The 20,663-nt window shown below is 37.4% G+C and overlaps 2 protein-coding genes across 6 annotated transcripts; both read left to right on the top strand.

The window, feature by feature from the left end:
- Positions 1 to 682: 682 nt before the first annotated feature.
- Positions 683 to 6,453, top strand: LOC121744574 (homeobox-leucine zipper protein REVOLUTA-like). The gene is made up of 18 exons (XM_042138162.1): positions 683 to 2,004; positions 2,254 to 2,407; positions 2,652 to 2,737; positions 2,842 to 2,932; positions 3,048 to 3,143; positions 3,225 to 3,338; positions 3,423 to 3,506; positions 3,639 to 3,794; positions 3,876 to 3,950; positions 4,044 to 4,150; positions 4,288 to 4,462; positions 4,575 to 4,760; positions 4,842 to 4,922; positions 5,004 to 5,138; positions 5,231 to 5,565; positions 5,670 to 5,775; positions 5,883 to 6,032; positions 6,126 to 6,453. The coding sequence occupies exons 1-18, from the start codon at positions 1,775 to 1,777 to the stop codon at positions 6,276 to 6,278; spliced, it is 2,514 nt and encodes an 837-aa protein (XP_041994096.1). The 5' UTR covers positions 683 to 1,774; the 3' UTR covers positions 6,279 to 6,453.
- A 3,034-nt stretch (positions 6,454 to 9,487) lies between these two features.
- On the top strand, positions 9,488 to 19,057 carry LOC121744206 (serine/threonine-protein phosphatase 6 regulatory subunit 3-like). Of its 5 annotated transcripts, XM_042137683.1 has the most exons (20): positions 9,488 to 9,859; positions 10,457 to 10,560; positions 10,666 to 10,752; positions 10,955 to 11,030; positions 11,128 to 11,202; positions 11,289 to 11,342; positions 12,164 to 12,223; positions 12,327 to 12,443; positions 13,356 to 13,450; positions 13,533 to 13,738; positions 13,988 to 14,085; positions 14,454 to 14,557; positions 14,703 to 14,865; positions 15,189 to 15,308; positions 15,503 to 15,585; positions 15,998 to 16,136; positions 17,239 to 17,268; positions 17,433 to 17,503; positions 17,714 to 18,535; positions 18,725 to 19,057. In XM_042137683.1, the coding sequence occupies exons 1-19, from the start codon at positions 9,821 to 9,823 to the stop codon at positions 18,486 to 18,488; spliced, it is 2,496 nt and encodes an 831-aa protein (XP_041993617.1). In that variant the 5' UTR covers positions 9,488 to 9,820; the 3' UTR covers positions 18,489 to 18,535; positions 18,725 to 19,057. The 5 variants fall into 5 exon arrangements, with proteins under 5 accessions (XP_041993617.1, XP_041993616.1, XP_041993618.1 ...); XM_042137682.1 differs by having other exon boundaries at positions 9,489 to 9,859; positions 17,714 to 19,057; XM_042137684.1 differs by having other exon boundaries at positions 9,492 to 9,859; positions 15,192 to 15,308; positions 17,714 to 19,057.
- Positions 19,058 to 20,663: the final 1,606 nt, after the last annotated feature.

Genomic DNA, 20,663 nt, shown 5'->3' with positions numbered 1-20,663 from the left:
TAGAAGTAGAAGTAGAATTAGAATTAGAATTAGAATTAGAATTAGAATTAGAATTAGAATTAGAATTAGAATTAAAATTAAAATTAAAATTAAAATTAAAATTACACACTGCATTTAATCTAGTACAAATCACTAACATATATTTACACTGCGCCACCACCTCCCCTACGTGCCCACACTTCTTCAATCAAATCGGGCTGCTTCCTCTTGGGCGGCCTGGTGTTGCACTTGTTGAACCAGAGCATTCCAGCTGTCTCTCCACAAATTGTTCATTTCCGACCCCAAATTATAGTGTGAGAAATTTTTATAGATGTAGAGTTGTAATGGTGTGAAAATAACGAATGGAGTGGAGTGTATTTATAGGTGAATTGAAATGTAAAAAAATAAAATAAAAATTCGGCTATAGCCGCGGCGATCGGTGCCGCCACTATAGGCGCCGCGGCTATAGCCGCATCCTCGCCCCGGAGTCGGCTGAAGCCTGTCCGCCCCCAAATCGCCGTCCGCCTGCGCCCTCCACTATAGTCCGCCCGCCCCCGCCCCAACCCGCGGCTATAGCCGCGGGCACCCCGTAGTGGATACCCTAATTAACCTCTAATTTTTTCATTTAATTAACCTCTAATTTATTATACTATAGCTATACATTTGGCGTACACTTCGAAATTAAAAAAAAAAAAAAGAAAAATTGGTGAGGTGCAGCGCAGGTGCACAGGCAGGCGGCAGAAGCTGAGGGGGCACTGCAGCTGCAGCAGCCAACACCACCATCATCGCCATATAAAATTTAAACACACTTCTGCCCCATTTCCGATTTCCGAGCTTCCCATTCCTTTCATTCTCTCTCTCCTCATAAATCACTCACCCACACCCTACTACCTCTTCAAAGTTCAAACCTACTACTACTATTACCTGATCGCACTCTGTTTTCTTCCTTTCCTCTCTTCAGATTTTTTTCTATCCGCTCAATTTGAAATCCCTCCAATCTGTCTCTGTTGTGTTTATCAAAAGAAAGAAATGTTGTGTCTATTTTCACATTTTTGTATCTCCATGTATCATCTCTTTGAGCCCTTTTAACATGTCTACACTTTCAGGTTTCATTCCTGTGTTTCTTTGACGCTTTGAGACGCCTGCCTCTCTTCTTTTTGGGAAAAGGAGAGAGAGAGAGAGAGAGAGAGAGAGAGAGAGAGCGTGATTCATTTGGATGTGGTGTGATGTTTGAAGACCCTTGTGGGAAAAAAATCGTTTCTTTTAGTTATTTCAGCTGGAAATTTAATTGGTTGAGCATCGGCTGCTGATAACATTACTAGTTTTTGACTGTGAAGAAATATTGGAGGATTCTGTGGGTAGGCAGTGCAGAAGAGGGGTGCTGTATTTTTGTTTCTTTCTGTGGAGAAGTTGGTGGTTTCACCTTTCATTTGGTGAGAATTTGAGGCCTTCTGGTGGTGAACAATTTTAGTAATTTGTAACCGCTTTTTGCGCCCAAGTCGTCCACGAAGGTGGTTTCTTGTGTGAAAAAGGGAAGAACACAACAGATTCATTTTGTCACTATGCATATCATTCCTTCACACAAGGCTACTTTTAGATTTCGTTGAACAATTTTGGCTCTTTCACCTTTTTCTCTTCTCTTGTGAGCAAGGCTGTTGAGTGCCAACACCAAAATTAAAATCAGCAGGAAAAGTATTATTGTCGAAAACTTCTCTCCCTGCTTCAGAGAATTTTGTATAAAGCTGCAAACTTTATCGAAGATACTACCTTTGGGCTTTCTTCAAGTTTTAAAAAAATGGCTATGGTGGCACATCTTCACCGGGAGGATAGCAGTGGGAGCATTAGTAAACATCTTGATGCCGGAAAGTATGTCCGGTACTCGGCAGAGCAGGTGGAGGCGCTGGAGAGGGTGTATGCTGAGTGTCCTAAGCCGAGCTCTCTACGCCGGCAGCAGCTGATTCGGGAGTGCCCAATTCTGTCAAACATTGAAGCCAAGCAAATCAAAGTCTGGTTTCAGAATCGGAGGTATGTTATAACAGCCTCTCATAAACAGCCTCTTTAGTGATATTCAATTTTTGGGTACTTTGTTTGATGGGGTTTTGATTGTTGTTAAGAATAGATGAGTTTGGTGATTTTGACTTTGAATGTGAACGACTGAATGTATTTGAGTAGGTTTTCAGAAATATAGGATCGTTTTGAATGATGAATGATTCAATGTTAGAATGTACTTATTTGTTGGGGATGGAGAGATGAATGTTTGTGAAACGAATTTAGGTGTCGAGAGAAGCAGCGGAAGGAATCTACTAGACTTCAGAGTGTGAACAGAAAATTGTCTGCAATGAACAAGCTGCTGATGGAGGAAAACGACCGCCTCCAGAAGCAGGTTTCTCAGCTGGTGTGCGAGAATGGATACATGCGGCAGCATTTGGTATGCCATCTTACCTTCACTTTCTTTGTTATTGTTCTTGGTAGTAGTTGTTTTAATCAAAGATGATTCTGTTGCTGTTGCTGTATTAGTTATGAATCTCATGGAATGTTCTTATCTCGCGTAAACGCCTATTAGTTTTCCTAAGAGTTTGAGAATTGGTACAAATGCTTGTTTGAGATGCTAGACAAAGGAAATTCTGTTTTATGTAATTTGAATAATTTTCTGTTGCTAATAATTTTTACAGGGGCCTGCTCCCGCCACTGATGCGAGTTGTGAGTCAGCTGTCACGACTCCTCAGCATTCTCTAAGAGATGCTAGCAACCCTGCTGGGTAGTTTCAGCAACTTGTTTCTCTTTTGTTGTTGCATGATCTGCTGAATGATGGAATGTTCTGTGTTTGGACTGACAATTTCCTTTCTTTGTTACCCTTTGCAGACTCCTCTCGATCGCAGAGGAGACATTGACAGGGTTCCTTTCAAAGGCTACAGGAACTGCTGTTGATTGGGTCCAGATGCCTGGGATGAAGGTTTGTGTCGTCTTGTAATAGAATCCAGCATTTTATTACCTTCCATTGAATTTCATAGAGTTATCCTTTTCATATGACCACTCTACTGAAGCAAGGTTTGTTTTTTTATCGTCAGCCTGGTCCGGGTTCGGTTGGGATCTTTGCCATTTCACAAAGTTGTAGCGGAGTGGCAGCACGAGCCTGCGGTCTTGTGAGTCTAGAACCTATAAAGGTAACCCATGTTGCTAAGTTCTAGTGTTACATTTTTCCATCTGTTAGGGCTCACTCTAATGATATTTTTTTACTTTTACAGATTGCAGAGATCCTTAAAGATCGTCCTACTTGGTTCCGTGACTGTCGGAGCCTTGAAGTTTTCACTATGTTCCCTGCAGGAAATGGTGGAACCATTGAGCTGCTATATACGCAGGTTAATTTAGTGACAAAGTTCATTTAAGTTTCTTTCTTTCTTTGTTAACTTGTTGGGAAACTCACAACACTTGATTGCTTTCAGACGTACGCCCCAACTACTCTGGCTCCTGCCCGTGATTTTTGGACTCTGAGATACACTACCACGTTGGACAACGGCAGCCTTGTGGTATGTATTTTTTCTTAATTAGCAAGTGTTGCTTGTTTTAGATGATTACTACTTGGACTGTTTTAGTCAGCTAGATTGTGTTTTCATATTTTTGATGTTCACACTGGCTCCCCCCTTTTTTGGTGAATCAAGGTATGTGAGAGGTCACTCTCTGGTACTGGGTCTGGGCCAAATGCAGCTGCAGCTTCACAGTTTGTAAGAGCTGAAATGTTTCCATCTGGATATTTGATCCGGCCTTGTGATGGTGGAGGTTCCATTATTCATATTGTAGACCACCTTAATCTTGAGGTTATAGTCTTTCACTTACTTTGCAGGCTATACTTTTTATCTGATGGTTATTCTTGATCAACATTTTTGCCCATTGTCTAGGCATGGAGTGTGCCGGAGGTCTTGCGCCCACTCTATGAATCTTCGAAAGTGTTAGCGCAGAAAACAACTATAGCTGTGAGTACAATGAGTATAGTTGTGGTCCGAGATTTGATAGAAACATGTCTTGATATGCATGTCATTAATAAGCAATGTTACTTAAACATGCAGGCCATAAAATATATCCGGCAGATAGCTCAGGAGATGAGTGGTGAGATAGTATATGGTCTTGGCAGGCAACCGGCTGTTCTGCGCACTTTCAGCCAGAGGTTAAGCAGGTGATTTGCATTATGTTTCTCAAAATTGTAAACGTTGCAAATATAATATGGCTATACAAATATGCGCCAATCTCTACACCTACACCACATCTAAGAATATGAGCGTGATTGCCAATCTAAATGTTTGTTCTCTGCAGAGGCTTTAATGATGCGGTTAATGGGTTCAACGATGATGGATGGTCCATATTAAACTGTGACGGTGCGGAAGATGTGGTGGTTGCCATCAGTTCTGGGAAAAACTTGAATAGTGGGTTGAACGCTCTTCCCATGCTCGGAGGAGTTCTCTGTGCAAAAGCATCCATGCTACTTCAGGTCCTTGTTATTCAATGACTGCATAATATCGAGATGTTAATGCAATTTTATAGGAATGCGTCATTTACTTATTTTTCTAACCCTATGCTGATTCTGTGCTTTTATGTATCAGAATGTCCCTCCAGCCGTTCTGGTTCGCTTCCTACGGGAGCATCGATCAGAATGGGCGGACTTCAACATTGATGCCTATGCTGCCGCATCATTGAAAAACACGTATGCATATCCAGTGATGAGGCCCACTAAATTTACCGGAAGCCAAATTATCATGCCTCTAGGACATGCTATTGAACATGAAGAGGTCTGTGTTTTCCAGTAACTCCATGGCAAAAAGAAACTCTCCTACATATGGAGAAACTAATAATCAAATTTTTCATTGCAGATGCTTGAAGTAATTCGATTAGAAGGGCATTTACTCAGTCACGAAGATGCTTTTATGCCGAGGGATAGCCATCTTCTTCAGGTGCATTTTTTGTGAACTGATGATTTATAGGTGTGGTGAACTATTTGTGCCTGACATTTTGGAAATGGTCCTCATCTGTAGATGTGTAGTGGAATAGATGAGAGTGCTGTCGGAGCCTGCTCCGAGCTTGTTTTTGCACCAATCGACGAGATGTTTCCTGATGATGCGCAGTTGCTGCCATCTGGCTTTCGGATAATCCCACTTGATCCAAAACCAGTTAAGTTGCTAAATCAACTCCAGATGGCAATACTTTGTGATTTTGTTTTTAGTCGATTGAGTTTAATAGTAATATCTCAACAATCTAGCAGGGTGACTTGCAAGAATCATTAGCCTTACACAAAACGCTAGATTTGGCGTCAAGTCTCGAAGTTGGCCCGGCCACGAGCAGCCATGGGAAAATTTCTGGAGGTGCCTACAGTGCGCGATCTATTCTGACAATTGCGTTCCAGTTCCCTTTTGAAAGCAATTTGCAGGATAATGTTGCCTCAATGGCACGCCAGTATGTTCGTAGCGTGATTTCCTCTGTGCAGAGGGTTGCCATGGCTATCTCTCAGTCGGGAGTAAGCCCTTTGATAGGCTCAACGCTATCTCCAGCCTCACCGGAAGCTGTGACCCTCGCCCATTGGATCTGCCAAAGCTATAGGTATTGTTCATTGTTGTACATCCTGCCATTAGTTCCTGGTCAGTAAACACACACTTGCATGCACAGGCATAATTAAAAGGCAACGTTCCGGTCTTTCTTTGCAGCTTTCATACTGGGGGAGAGTTGCTTACTGCGGAATCTTCAAGTAGTGAAGCACTGTTGAAAACTCTTTGGCATCATCAAGATGCCATCTTATGCTGCTCATTGAAGGTACATGCGGTTCTTAGATAATTCGTTTGATTTGACAGATCCCCCGTGCATAGCTGAATGTGTCTTTACCGAGTGGTGAGAGATTGAACTTTGGGTTTGGTTGTCAGGCGGTGCCCGTGTTCACATTTGCGAACCAAGCAGGGCTGGATATGCTGGAGACGACTCTAGTTTCGCTGCAAGATATTACTCTAGACAAGATATTTGATGATGCTGGGTGCAAGGGGTTGTTCTCGGAGTTGGCCAAGATCATGCAACAGGTGAGCGTGAGTTAGTCCGGCACTGGATTTGTACTTGTCTGCTTTCATTCATAATCATAAATGCAAGAGGTAGTTGATGTGTTTTATATGCAGGGGTCCACTCACTTACCGGGTGGCATCTGTATGTCGACAATGGGGCGCCACATCTCGTACGAGCAGGCTGTCGTTTGGAAGGTGTTTGCGGCGGAGGAGGACACCACGGTGCACTGCCTGGCCTTGTGCTTTGTCAATTGGTCCTTTGTGTGAATCAAGTTTTGTGGCTGGACTTGGTTTGTGTCTTAATTTATTTTAAATTGCTGGAATTTATGTTCTGCTGTTGTCTCTCGTCTTCTTTAGTTTTGTAAATGCATTGCAGAGAGAAAGATATGTGCGATTCACAACACCTCATTTCAAGTAATTACTACATTTGTTTGTGTACAAATGAAAATGAGGGTTGGTAGTGGAACGAACTAATAAGGAAAAATAGATTAGTGTACTTTCAAAATCTAAATCGCACGCTCCAAGAAATGGAGTAGCAACGCCCTGCAAAATCTTTTGATTTTGTGGTGTTGCCACTTAAAATGAACTCGTATTATTTAATGTTAAATGTCTGTTCAATCATCGTAAGTGTTTTACTAACTACTATGTTGACTTGTGTTTGCGTGATTGATTTTGAATACATTTTATTATTTTTTTTAAAAGAGTATAGTAGCTCTTTGTTTAAAAAAGAGAGACTCTTTTCATTTTAGTTATTCTCTTAAAAATAGAAATTTTCAAACCTTTTATTTTAGAAAATTTTTGGGTTCCTATAAATCAATTTATTTACCTTCTATACCATTATAATAAAGTGGATCCACAATCCACCAGCATTATTCCAATTTTTTTCTTTCTTTTTCTTACTTTATCATTTTTTTTTTCTTTTCTCACTTTACCAATTTATCCTTTTCTCACTTACTTTACCTATGCATTAATAAGCTTACTGTTTTAAAAGATTTTTATTTTTAAAATACGAAGGTAGTAAAGAACAAATTTGACTATTGACTGTCCAATAACAATGACTGATATAATTGATTGATATAGGAAAAAAAAAAAGTAGGCAAATGTAAAATATGGGAGATAAAGATTGATTGATATAGGAAAAAAAAAGTAGGCAGATGTAAAATATGGGAGATAAAGAGTAAATATGGATAGATTGTACGCATAAGTTGTAAATAAGTAAGAGATGTAATTGTAATAATTTGAGAAAAAAATTATTTTGAAATAAAACTACTTTTTGTAGGTATATAAAAATGATAACATGAGACTATTTTCTATGGAACGAGGAAATAACTAACCCAAATGACAGCTTACTGCTTTAGATTTACTTTTCCTCTGCATTCTCATAGATCCACTTCGTGCTTAAATTAGGACTTAAATTATGAATTTTCGTCTTTACCTTTTACTAATCAAACCCAATTAAATTTAAGTCCCTAGTACTTAGTAGTTCCACCCCACTTAAACTAATGATGCAATTAATTAAACTAAAAAATAGGATTAGTGGAGAGGCGAAGCCATAGCATTATTAACAACGAAAAAGGCAAACATTTGGTGGGTGGCTTTTCCAAATTCAAAATATTAATAATCCCATCCCACGTGACTAGATCGACACTGCGAGGACATATCTGGGAATTTCAATTATTTTAATTATTGGGCTGTGATCGCACGTGACCATCGCTTTTCACGTAGATCTTGCATGCACTGCTGCATCTATCATTTGTTTTGATATTATACGAATAATATTTGCGAAAGTATTTAATACAGTACTCAGTTTTGTGTGGGTTCAGTAATGTAATTTAATTTATCGACTAACTCACCTTAGCTTCATCTAATGACTAGTTGTTTTATTGTGCATGTTTCGATTTTTTTAGCTGAAATCAGCGAATCGACGAGTAGATTGACAAGTTCAATTAGTGGTTTAAGGCAATCTGGCCACACAAATAAATTGCTACTATAATTTTAAATAACCATGATGAATATTATGTTTTGATTTAAATCATAATAAGAAGATAGAAAAAAATATGAATAAACCAACATTAATGGTTCAAAATTTAGTTGAGAACGATGTACAAAACCACACTCCTACAATTTTTTTACTATTTTCAACTTTCTTAATTATGGAGGCAAAATGAACTTGCATTCAATACATTTTACTCTTTTCGAGTCAGTGTAAGATTCATTGTTCAAATTTAAATTTGAGTTCGATAAAAAAACCCACTTAGTTATTTATTAAGTAATGGTCTATAAATCACAAACTTTGTCTGCAATTTGATATTTATCGCCAATGTAAAACTTTATGTTAATATCGTGAACTTACATATTGTATCGAATTTACCATAATTCCTACTCCCCCAAAATTGAATTTAATGTTGCACAATAATCTATGTATGTGGATAAATCGATCAATAGAGAAACAACATTATTTTTAATGAACTCAAATAATACTATTTTACGCATTATTTAAATTACTGATTGGAGTTGAAAAATACTAAATGTTTTTTTTTTACATTTTTTATTGGCTAATGCAAAAGGATCTTGCACCCAGTATGTTTCACTATTCTCAGGTTAGTGCAAGATTCAGTGTTTGAATTAGGGTTTAATAATAAAAAAACTTATTTATAGAATGATGGTCCATAAATAATAAATTTTGTTTGAAATTTAATACTCCATTTATCAACAATTTTAAAATCGTAAGGCTAATATCACGAACTTGTATTGTATTCAGGAATAGATCTTTATGGTTGCCCAAAGGTGCAAATGGCCCACCTAAAAAAAATTATTTATGCTACTTTTGTTAGTTTTTTTTTTAAATATCCTTATTTTTGCCCTTTTTAATTCATTAAAATATTTTAAAAAATATATATATTTTTTTGCCCCACTTATATAGAATTTCTGGCTCCGTCCCTAATTGTATTGTATTTACCGTGATTCCAATTCCCCCTAAACTGGATTTAATATTGCACCTATAATAAGTGGATGAACAGTTCAATATGAGAAATAATATTGTTTTTAATGAATGTAAATATATATCATCCGTCTAAAAAAATAGTCAAATGTTTTTATTATGGGGTGTGCACAAAAATAGTTCAATCCAAAAATAGAAAGTTTATCTCAAATATTAACACTATTCTATTCATATTTTCTCGATGACTCTATCCCTCTCATACTTATCTACTTTTTCTCCTACTTTATATCAAATATTAATATTAATACTATTCTATTCACATTTTCTCTATCTCTCGTATTTATTTATGAGACTATTTTTTATAGGACAAAGAAATTATTATTATGTGCATATTTTTGAATTTAAAATTTTATCTTCATAAATTTTATGATTTTTATGATCAAATTATTAGAATCCAATAATCCAATATTATTATTCTAATAGTAGTATGTTTGATTGTAAAATTGTTGTGATTATTTTATCTATGTGTATGCAATCAGGCGAATTCGTTTGTTTCTGTTTCAACTTTATACCTTCACTCAATTCATAAAGAAGAAAACAACTGAAAAAATTGGAAGAAAATGAAAAGTCTGTAGCCGCGCTTGATCTTTGCTGTTCTTTCAATCTTCAAAGGAGTATTAGGGTTTTCAATTTCCACTGCTCCTCTCTGGCCCCGATTCCTCCGCATCCCTCGCTCTGAGCTTGAGCTAAATCCTCAATTTCCATATCCTGATTCCGTTTTTTAGCTCACAGATCTGCTCTGCTCGTCCGGTTTCTCATTTGCTTAGCCATCTGCCGCCACGGATAACGACACGGCAGCGCAGACGCCATGTTCTGGAAGCTCACTGCTATGTCCGCCTCATCTCCGGTGAGTAAAGTGGGGAAGTTGTTCTTTTTTCTGCATCCATTTTTTCTTTGAGCTAATTAAATAATTAAGGCATTAAATATTGTGTTTTAATACATTTGAGCTTGAATTTTCCGTCTGACAAACTTTTGTTCATGTTTTGCTAGTACTTTACTATCTAGAATAGCTATGGAATTATTTTATCTGATTTTCTCGTGCTTTATGTGGGGACCTGGTTTAGATTTTGATGGCCGTGCTTTTGTGCTACTTATATCTCTGGTGTTTTACTGCCGATTGAACTCTGCAACTGCTGGTTGTGATTACACGAGAACATGCTTGAAGCTGCATCTTGTAACTTTTAGCTGTAGAAAGTGATGGACAAAGAAATAGCAATATCTATTTTAGATCATTCTAATTGTTTTTTATTGTTGGCTTGAAAGATATAATGTCATCCATAGCTTTAATTTACAACTAGCCCAACTTACAGAGATATGCTTGCACATTGATATATGATATATCTCCTGTCTGCCTGCTGGCTGGCTATTTGTTATTTCTTGTTTGTTCTGTCATTGGCTGACGGTAATGATATTCTGATCTGATGTAGGCTCATGTTGGTTTCAGGTTGAGGCTGTGCTGGATAAGGAAAATTTTACTTTGGAAGAGCTTTTGGATGAAGAAGAGATACTCCAAGAATGCAAAGCATTGAATAGCCGTCTTATTAATTTGTATGATCAGTTGAAAGAATTCTTAGGTTTTCTTTTATGTGGAAAGAATAATCAACTATAGATTTCTTGGTTATCTGCTTAAGCTCTTAAGTACATTTATTTCAGTTTAAGGGATAGGGCTCAGGTGGAGCAGCTACTGCGCTATATTGTCGAGGAGCCTCCTGAAGATGCAGATAGCAAACGAACCTTCAAGTATGTCAATGTTGTTCAACTTCGATATCAATCATATTGTTCCATATTCTCAAGATCAAACCAGATTCTGAAGATTCTCCCTTTTCTTCTTCTAATAATCTACTATTATAAAGAGTGTGAATGAACAATGTAGAATGTAAGACAAATACACTAGTCATTTTTGGAAGATTTTTTGTTTTCAAACCTGGTTTTCACTATGCAGGTTTCCTTTCATTGCCTGTGAAATTTTTACCTGTGAAATTGATGTTATCTTGAAGACTTTGGTGGATGAGGAAGAGGTGAGATCATGCTACTGTACACTGAGAAGTGCATGCTGATGTCAATTTTGAGGCTAGCACATCTAATTGTTTAATTGGATTATCTGTTTTCATGCAGCTTATGAATTTACTCTTCTCTTTTCTGGAACCAGACCGTTACCATAGTGCACTGTTGGCTGGGTATTTTAGTAAGGTTTGATTGATTATTCTTGCACAATATTTTTTTGTCAGTGGATTTTAGGAAATTACTCCACTTGCTAACTGTATGGTGCATTTCAGGTTGTGGTATGCTTAATGCTGAGGAAGACCGTTCCTCTAATGAATTATGTAAAGGTGATCCTCATAATTACACATTTACGTTCTTTGAGCTAGCTGGAATGAGAAATCACTGTGTTTGTGATCTTATGCTTCGCTAACATTTGATCTTCTCTTGGTTGGGAGGTCAGTAGATGGAGTGTGTATCCGTTGGATACTTTTTAAACTGCTTTTGCTGTACTATAATTTTCTCAAGACTTGTCTGTTAATTCTCTATCCTTTTTTAGTTAAGAAGTGAATGATACTTAGTACTTCCTCCGTCCCACAATAAGAGTCACATTTTACTTTTACCATAAATGGTAAGTATGTCTCACCTTCCACTAATTCACTTCACTCACATTTTATTATAAAACCAAAATAAAAAAATGGGCCACATATTCCACTAACTTTTCCAACTCACTATTCTTTGCATTTCTTAAAATCCATGTTCACATCAAATGTGACTCCTATTGTGGGACGGAGGTAGTATCTATTTTTCGTTGACCATAAAAATCTGAATGGTTCATTGTTGCGACTTGTATGTTGTTTATAATCTCAAATCGTTGTAATAATTTGTTTCATCATGTCTAATCCTTCCTCTATGATTGTTCTTAATGGACCAGACTTAGTGGCTAAAGGAAGATGCTCTTATGTATTTATGAAATGTCGGGTTGAAAAATGTTTGGATTAAAGGGGCTTAGTTTTATTTCTTTAGTCTTGCTGGGATGCTAAACACATTGACTGGTAAAGATATACTTCGTATAAAGTTTCTTCTGATACTTTGAGTAGCATCTCTTCCTTTTATCATTGGTAGAAATATTTCTTATATGTTCTTATAATATACTCTGATATTCCTTCAGGCTCATCAAGATATTTTTAGACAGCTGGTTGATTTGATTGGTATCACATCCATAATGGAGGTTGGTATTGAACTGTTTGTTTATGTAAATTCTTGTTATGTCCCATACGGCTATCTTACTTGCACATTTGGTATCTATTCTTATTTGGTTTGTTTTTTATCAGGTCTTAGTGAGACTTGTAGGTGGAGATGACCATCTCTACCCGAATTCTTTGGATGTGATGAAGTGGTTGGCTGACAGCAATTTGTTAGAAATGATTGTTGATAAACTTAATGACGCAGTAAGTGGATGATTGAAAAACCTGTTGCTTTTGGCCTAAAATCATCACAATTGATGTAGTTGTGTAGTTCTAATGGCTAGGTGAATGGTGTGATCTACATATTTTTACTATGAGTACAACTGCTCACATTTAAGGATTGTTCTTGATTGCCCTCCCTCTGATTCTCGACACCTCAAGCGCATGCTACTTACTCCCTCCATTTCCTAAAAATAGAAACTCTTTCCTTTTTGGGCCGTTTCCTAAAAATAGAAACTCTCCATTTTAGGAAATGGACCCCACAATCCTCTAACACTAATTCCACTACTTTTCTACTCCTCTTTCTTACTTTACTCATTTTTTCTCCTCTCTTACTTTACCAATTTTGCATTAAAACCCATGCCCGTTTCCAAAGTTCCTTTATTTAGGAAATGGAGGGTGTAATATTTTACTCAATATGCTATCAAATAATTACATTGCCTCCTTTGGTTGGCAACATGATATAATCCAATGCTTGGTTGTGTTTGATTAAGTTCATATGGTCTTCTATGCATGTACTTGCTGATGGAACTGCTAAGTCATGTTTGGTAATACCAATCTGCTGTTTATCAGGGATTGGTTGTTAAAATTATATTATGAGGAAGAACTTCATAGGTGTTCATTGCTTGTGCTGTTGTGCTTCTTGGGCCGATCAAACTATCCGTTATCTCCATTCTTAAGTTGTAACTTGGATTTCACTCAGGTTTTTCATTCTTCCAGATCTTAACATGGCTTTTTTCTGAGATTGAAAATATGAACTTAAAAGGACTAGGCTTTACTATAATGTTTGGCTGCTTTAGCTTGTAAGTTTGAGGAATTGTTTGCTTAGTGCTCACTTCAAATAATGGCTCAGTCCTGTTAGTGCTATCTGAAAATACAATTTTCTTTGTCATCCAGAATCCGCCTGAAGTACATGCTAATGCAGCAGAAACATTATGCGCTATCACTAGGAACATGCCATCTCCTCTTGCCACTAAACTTTCCAGTCCAGGGTTAGTAACTGTCAAATGCATATTTTTTAACCACAGACATTTGTGTATATGTACAATCTCACTAGCTTTCCCTAATGTGCAGCTTTGTGGCTAGAATTTTTGGTCATGCACTTGAAGACTCCCGTTCAAAATCTGCCCTTGTCAACTCTATTTCTGTTTGTATTTCACTATTGGATCCAAAAAGATCAATGCCTTCACCACTATTTTACTCGTTCAGAAGTCAACATGTGTATGAACCACCAGTGCATGTCAATCCAGACACAGTTGGTGCTATGCTCCCGAAACTAGGTATCTAACTGTAAATTGTTGATTAAATGCATTTTATATAATATGGTGTTTGAGGTGAAAAGAAGGAGCTGGATATAGCTCATTAGTAGTATAGTTACCTTTTGCATTTCTGAACAACACAAATTTTCTGAAGCCACTAACACAGCAACACTAACTACATTTAGGTTCTTATTTCATTCTCTATACATGTCCATGGTTTCTGAATTCCTAAAACATTTTTTGTAAGCCTGAATTTTTTTGTTTGCTCAGGAGAGCTCCTGATGCTTTTGAATGTTTCATCCGATGAGAAGGTTTTACCCGTGACATATGGTGAGCTGAGGCCTCCTCTTGGAAAGCATCGATTGAAGGTTAGCTAACATGTTCTTGTGGCTTTCTAATTTGTTCCCTACCCTGCATTTGCAATCACATCAGATTATGAGATCATCCCAAAGTTGTGTGACTACTTTTTACTGTAATAACTAATTGAATATAGAAGCCAGTGAAGTATTATTGTGGGGTTAACAAGCCAATACTGCTGCTATTGTACAATAATTCAATAATTCTATCTTGATGTGTGGGCTCTAGTTTTCTACTCTTTTTTACATCAATATAATTAATATCTATGAGATATAACTTGCACAATTCATTTAGAAATGTAGGTAAATTGTATGCTTTGCCGTTGGCGTGACTCTGCTTCCGTCCTCAACTTTATTATCACTGTGGTACCTGATTTCAGGTTGTGGAATTCCTTGCTGTGCTGTTAAAAACTGGCAATGAAGTGGCAGAGAAGGAATTGGTCAGCTCTGGGGCAATTCACAGAGTCCTTGATCTCTTTTTCGAGTAGGACTTTTCATTTTCTACTACTTAGCTTATTCCTTCATAGTTATATTATGTTAAGAAGCAAAGTATAATGGAGCTCAGTGTCTCCACATTTGAAGATGTATTACCTTGTCCTCTCTCCAATGATCCTCTTTTTCTGGTGCAGGTACCCATACAATAATGCTTTACATCATCACGTGGAGAGCATTTTATATTCATGCTTGGAAAGCAAAAATAATGCCATTATTGATCATCTTCTTGTCGACTGTAGTTTGGTACCAAAGATTCTTAAAGCTGAGAAAAATTCAACACTTGGTGAACTGAATCAGGTAAATTTTCCCGAATTAGTTTTTGGGTTGTTCATGCGTGCATGTCTTTTGTGTAGACTGTTCTGTTCATTCAAGAACTGGAAAGCTTAGAATGTTAGTAGTGTGGTTCAGGAAGCCAGATAATATAATTATAATCTGTATATGATGAATTGTTAGTACTGTGGTTCAGGAAGCCAAATAATATAATCAGGATACAATGATCTTCTCGTACTTTTGCATTCTGTTTAATATGATCGATTGATTGATTGTCGTGCACAATCATAAAGCTTGTGCTTACCATTTTTCTATTCTTCTTTGAGTTTTGACATATAGCTGTTGTTTAGCAGCCAACTGTGCCAGCATCCGGAAGATATGCTCCTCGAGCAGGATACTTTGGGCACTTGACACGTATATCAAATAAATTAATTCAGATTGGAAATGATGAAATTCAAAAGCATCTCCAGGTTAGCTACAAGTTCTAAATTCCTCCAATATTTAAATTGATGGCAGTTCCTGCTTCTTATATCTATATCTAAGGTGCATAGATTATTCTAATAAAACCTTTGATTTTAGCTTAGTAAGGTAGTATGCAAACTTGTTTCCTATGTTTCTCAATTTGATTATCGTAGGTTTATGATATATTTTATATGCTTTTCAGGAAAACAATGAGTGGAATGAGTGGCAGACTACTATCTTACAGGAGCGTAACATAGTTGAGAATGTTCACCGGTGGGCTTGTGGGTATGCATTATCTCCTTTCTCTCCCAATGTGCATGAACAGATTTTGATGGTTGCAGGTGTTCATTAATATTATCTTATTACTATTTACTATCATAGTTTAGTCAGTAGTGAAACATGTTGCGAATTTTAGTCTTTGATAAACTTGCTGAGGAGTCAGAATAAGGATGAAGCTCGCAAGTACATTCTGATAGTAAAGTTTTTTACGTTCCTGCCTCTAATATTGATTTTAACAGACTAGCTGTGTGGTTGATGGTGTGGGTGGTGTTCAATTTTATCATTTGATCACTATGTGTTGTTTATTACTGGGTTATCGCAAATCCTTTCTTTCCCTCTCCAAATGGCAATGATGGCTGGTTTTTTCAACCCTATTAGACTTTAAATCCTCAAAATTATAATTCTCTCTTCTTTGCAGCCGGCCAACTGCACTTCATGACAGGACCAGGGATAGTGATGAGGAAGATGTTCATGACAGGGATTATGATGTTGCAGCATTGGCAAATAATTTGAGCCAAGCATTTAGATACAACATATATGATAATGATAATGCCGAGGTAACTTGATAGAGATTGTTGATATTAATTCTTAAGTTATTTGTTTCTTTGAGGAGTTGAGTTGTAAGAGGTTTGTTAGACTCAGCTTTTATCTGATAGAGTTCGGATTAGTAGTTAGTATCTGTTAGTGTTAGAGTCAGATTAGGGGTTGAGTTGTACAAATCCTGCCCCCACCTCCACTTCCTGATATGGTGACGACTCTGCCACCTCCACTTCAACCTCCTGTTTCGTTGACACCGCCTTAATTTTCTTGATGGAGTGCTTCTATCCCTACAAATCTTCTTATTGCTGCCTCTCTTACTACAAGGATGTTCCTTCCACTAAGGCGCGCTCCTCTTCCAACAAAATTCCCTGTCCCAACAAGGATCTACGACAGCTTTGCTCATTGCGATTGGAAGGAATTGAGTCAACTAAGGAGTTCTTCACTGCCATACACTTATGCAAACAATATACAACTTCTCCTGGGCTCACTGTGCAGCAAAGGGGAATCTGGTTTTTTAGGGTAGAAATAGCTTGAAGCCATGGCCGATTTGGGATGTCTTTTGCTTTCATTTCTTTGGAGCGGTTAATAATATCGTTGGTTATTAATTGTAAATCACTCCCTCCGTCCCATTCAAGATGTCCACCTTTCCTTAATAGTTTGTCGCAACCAAGATGTCCTCTTTCCGTATTTGGAGTAAACTTTCTCTCTTCTCTCTCCTCATTAAAATCCTGTGCCGTTCAAGGGAATATTAGTTATGTTTCATTGAGGAGGCGAGTTGTTAGAGTCAGCTTTATCTAGAGTTAGAGTCGGACTAGGAATCAGTAAGTAGTTTTAATCTTGGTTTTGGGACATTTCGTCTGAGGATTTTCTGTTCAGTTCTATTCATTTTGCTAGGGTTTTTTTTTCCTGTTCTAATTGCATTAACTCTAGCATAACTGCCAACAATTAGTATAAAGAAACCTGAATTTAGCTCTCCATGCATGATGGTATCTTTTTCCAAGCGCAAATCAACTGTATAAGATATTCATCGATAATTGCCGCCAAGCATTTAGATGGAGCAAATGTAATAATTTTCTCCATGCATGAAGATACCCACTGAGCTGTGCATTCCTTGTGCAGGGAAATGGGTCTATTGATCGCGATGATGAGGTAGTTTGGCCTCCTATTTTACTTGATTGCAAAACTTCTAATTAAATGTCATTTTTAGTCACGTTCCTTTTTTTTGGAGAACAACCATGCTGGTTATTTTGGCAGTATTGATCCTTATTTATATTGCCTGAGTGTTGACCCATTATATTTGATGAAATTTCTAGGATGTTTACTTCGACGACGAGTCTGCAGAAGTTGTAATTTCATCCTTAAGGTTGGGTGACGACCAAGGAAGGTGAGTTCTGTCAGTTCCCTTTTCTGAATATAATTGCGTTCAGAAATTGAATAGTGTGACTTCTAGGGTCTGTTGGTATTCTGATGAGGTATTAGTGTAACATTTCCTAGCAGAATGCCAGATGGCAAAATTGAGTTTTATTATAATGGCTTCAAGATAATAGGCACATCTCATTGTTATGTGATGTTTCTTTTTGTTTCTATGCATCAGTTTGTTCACAAATTCCAACTGGTTTGCATTCCGAGATGACCAATCTGGTGGTAGTGATCTTAAGTTCAATGGTACATCTAATGGTAGTGACAACAGTGCTGATGATGAGGTAGTGGTAGGAGAGATTGAGGAATCATCAGCAAGTAAAACTTCTAGCAATGGCTCAAATCCTTTTGTTGATGAGCTCATTATAAACAACTCTAGTGGTGTCGAGTCAATGAATGAGAGAACTGGTGCGTCTAACGACCTGAGTTTCATTCAATTTGAGGCACCAGAATACGAGGATCCATTTGAAGACAGGCCAATGCCTGAATGGGTAGCTTGGGGCGAAGTTTCAGCAGACCTTCAAGTTGGTGGCTCTAGCCTGAACCCCTTTGAAGATGAAGGCGGCACGACAGACAACAATGTGCATTTGGTAGAGGCCAATAATGATTTGATAAGTACCACTTCGAGTGGAGGAGGCTCCCTACCAAATGGGACATCCAGTTGTGCTGATTCCCATGAGTCAGATAAGTTTGATTCTAGTGAGAGGAGTGTTGCTGCACCATCTTTGTTCGAAGAGGATGTTGAGTTTGTTGGTGTTGAGATAGAAGGTACACAAAAAGCTATGGAGCATGCTCTCAAGGAAGGAATTGTAGGGGAAGCTGGGCCCTTGAAAAGGAATATCATACCAACAAAGGCAGAGGAGTCGGATGATGGCAGTGCAGGTATTAGTAAGGAATTCAACGATTCTAACTATTGGAGTGTTGATCAGGAAGTTGTGGTGTCAGAATAAGCTATAATCAACCTCGGCCGGAATGGTGAAGGAGTTATGCCAGTACGGTATGACTGACATGATGTTGATCTATCTGCATAGTTGTGTCTGACTATATAATTCGGGGCTGGTTCAGGCTTGACCAAGTATTCTGGGGGCATTCCTCCTCTTCATGAAGACGTTTGCATTTGCTTACTTTAGTTGTGTAAAATGAAATATCAAGTGATGTTTTCACTTAGTGAATGCGTTGTTTGCAGAGATGAGACGGTGTGAATCAAGGGTTGGATCATCAAAATGAAACCACCAGTAAACTTCTCACCTGACTTGATTCATTTCATACGTTTCCTACCCAATCCCATGCGTCAAATCCTTCGTGGCCAACAACTGGAATGAGATGTTAAACGAATGTGGAAATTTTCTTTTCCGATAATATTACTACTAAGTACTACTCCATTTACCAACCCAAAATGTTAGATTTCTATTTACCTTGTACCCCGTGTTATATCTGTGTAATTTTTAGACAGCTTCATGCGTTTTTGATTAATCACCATTATTTGGATAATTTTGATCACAGGTGGAGTATTCCATTATATTGAGTTCCTCATAATGTAATCCTCGGTCAGAATCTCAGATGCCAAAACTCAGTTATACCGCAAATTAAGGAACAGTTAGTTAAAAGGAATGAGCATAAAGTAAGATAGGTGATAAAATAAATAATTAAAGAGCGTAAAGTGAGAGTTAAGGAGATTAATTATATTGAATTTTACTACTATTTGTAAATAATTCAATCATGAGAAATACGACTCAAACTCTCGAAGTTTATTTTGAGAGCTTCTACAACATCTTTGGAATATACGATTGTAGTATGTACTTATACCCTTAAACAAAGCAGACCAAATTTATAATACTCTCTCCGTCCCTAAAAAAAATTCCTTCGGTCTCTTTATCCCCTAAAATTTATCACTTATTTCCATTTTTATCCCTTCATAAAAATTTGTCAACTTTTACTTTTTACTAATTTTGGTAGTGGACCACACGATTCCACACTAATCCATTTTCTCTCACATAACATTATAAAACTAATACTTCATCTGTGCTATAATATATGACACACTTGAGGAATGACACGAGGTTCTAAGAGAGGTTGTTTTGTGTATTAAGTGAAGAGAGAAATAGTACTCCATACGTTCCATGTTACTCGTACTTTTCTAATTCGGCTCGTCCCAAACTACTTATATTTTAAGTAAGATTACAATATTTAATTAAAATATTTATAATTAATTAAGTGTTTCCTTATTAAATGATCTCTCACTACACTAAAAATACTAACTTAATTACATTAAAAAATCAATCTCAAATTTACTGCCTAAAATGAAAAGTGCGAGTAATATGAGACATGAGGAGTATATTTATATTAATATGAGAGAAACTTTTTTCCAAAAAAGGAAATGTGATATTTTTTGTGAAAAAAACTAAAAAGGAAAGTATAAGTGTATGACGTCTATTATGTGACAGAGAAAATATATAAAAGTTGGACCCATTTTCCACTTACTTTTTCAATTAATCCACTTTCTATTACTATATCTTATAACTTGTGCCAAGAGAAAAAGTTTTTTTAAATAAAATTAATTCAAAAATAATAAATATGGTCTATTTATAAAATATTAATATGGGTAGCATCGGTTTGGTGTGGACCGGATCAGATTCCAGAATTCCGCGTTAGAATTTGAATAAATAGGAAGAAAAGGGGCCAGAATTCCACGTTCTAGGGTTTGCAGAGGAAGTGTAAACATGATTGAGGTGGTATTGAACGATCGACTGGGGAAGAAGGTCCGGGTCAAGTGCAACGACGACGACACGATCGGCGACCTTAAGAAGCTTGTGGCGGCGCAGACGGGGACTCGCGCCGACAAGATCAGGATCCAGAAATGGTACACCGTCTACAAGGACCATATCACCCTCAAGGACTACGAGATCCACGACGGAATGGGCCTCGAGCTCTATTACAACTAGTCCCCAATCCTCTCTGGTAACCCCACCCCCAATTCTCTCTTAGTTGCTGCTGATTCGGTTCAGAATTTCAATCGTGATTTTCCTCTTTCTTGTTTGAATCGCGTTGCGGCTTATGCTAAACATGGCCTAGTTTACTAGATGCAGTAGCTACTGTTTGTGTGCGCTTGTGCTTGAATTTTGGAA

The sequence above is a fragment of the Salvia splendens genome, chromosome 8 (genome assembly GCF_004379255.2).
Source record: "Salvia splendens isolate huo1 chromosome 8, SspV2, whole genome shotgun sequence".
Lineage (NCBI taxonomy): Eukaryota > Viridiplantae > Streptophyta > Magnoliopsida > Lamiales > Lamiaceae > Salvia > Salvia splendens.
Note: the sequence above shows the minus strand (reverse complement) of the source record. Positions and strands in the feature narration are given on the sequence as shown.

What these genes read in the sequence shown, in the direction of transcription:
- LOC121744206 (XM_042137683.1), top strand. Translation starts at nt 9,821, where the DNA reads ATGTTCTGGAAGCTCACTGCTATGTCCGCCTCATCTCCG. An exon ending in GTATCACATCCATAATGGAG is followed by an intron (nt 12,224 to 12,326) that starts GTTGGTATTGAA and finishes GTTTTTTATCAG; the next exon opens with GTCTTAGTGAGACTTGTAGG. An exon ending in ACTAAACTTTCCAGTCCAGG is followed by an intron (nt 13,451 to 13,532) that starts GTTAGTAACTGT and finishes CCTAATGTGCAG; the next exon opens with CTTTGTGGCTAGAATTTTTG.
- LOC121744574 (XM_042138162.1), top strand. Translation starts at nt 1,775, where the DNA reads ATGGCTATGGTGGCACATCTTCACCGGGAGGATAGCAGTGGGAGCATT. An exon ending in TAGACCACCTTAATCTTGAG is followed by an intron (nt 3,795 to 3,875) that starts GTTATAGTCTTT and finishes CCCATTGTCTAG; the next exon opens with GCATGGAGTGTGCCGGAGGT. An exon ending in GGGATAGCCATCTTCTTCAG is followed by an intron (nt 4,923 to 5,003) that starts GTGCATTTTTTG and finishes CCTCATCTGTAG; the next exon opens with ATGTGTAGTGGAATAGATGA.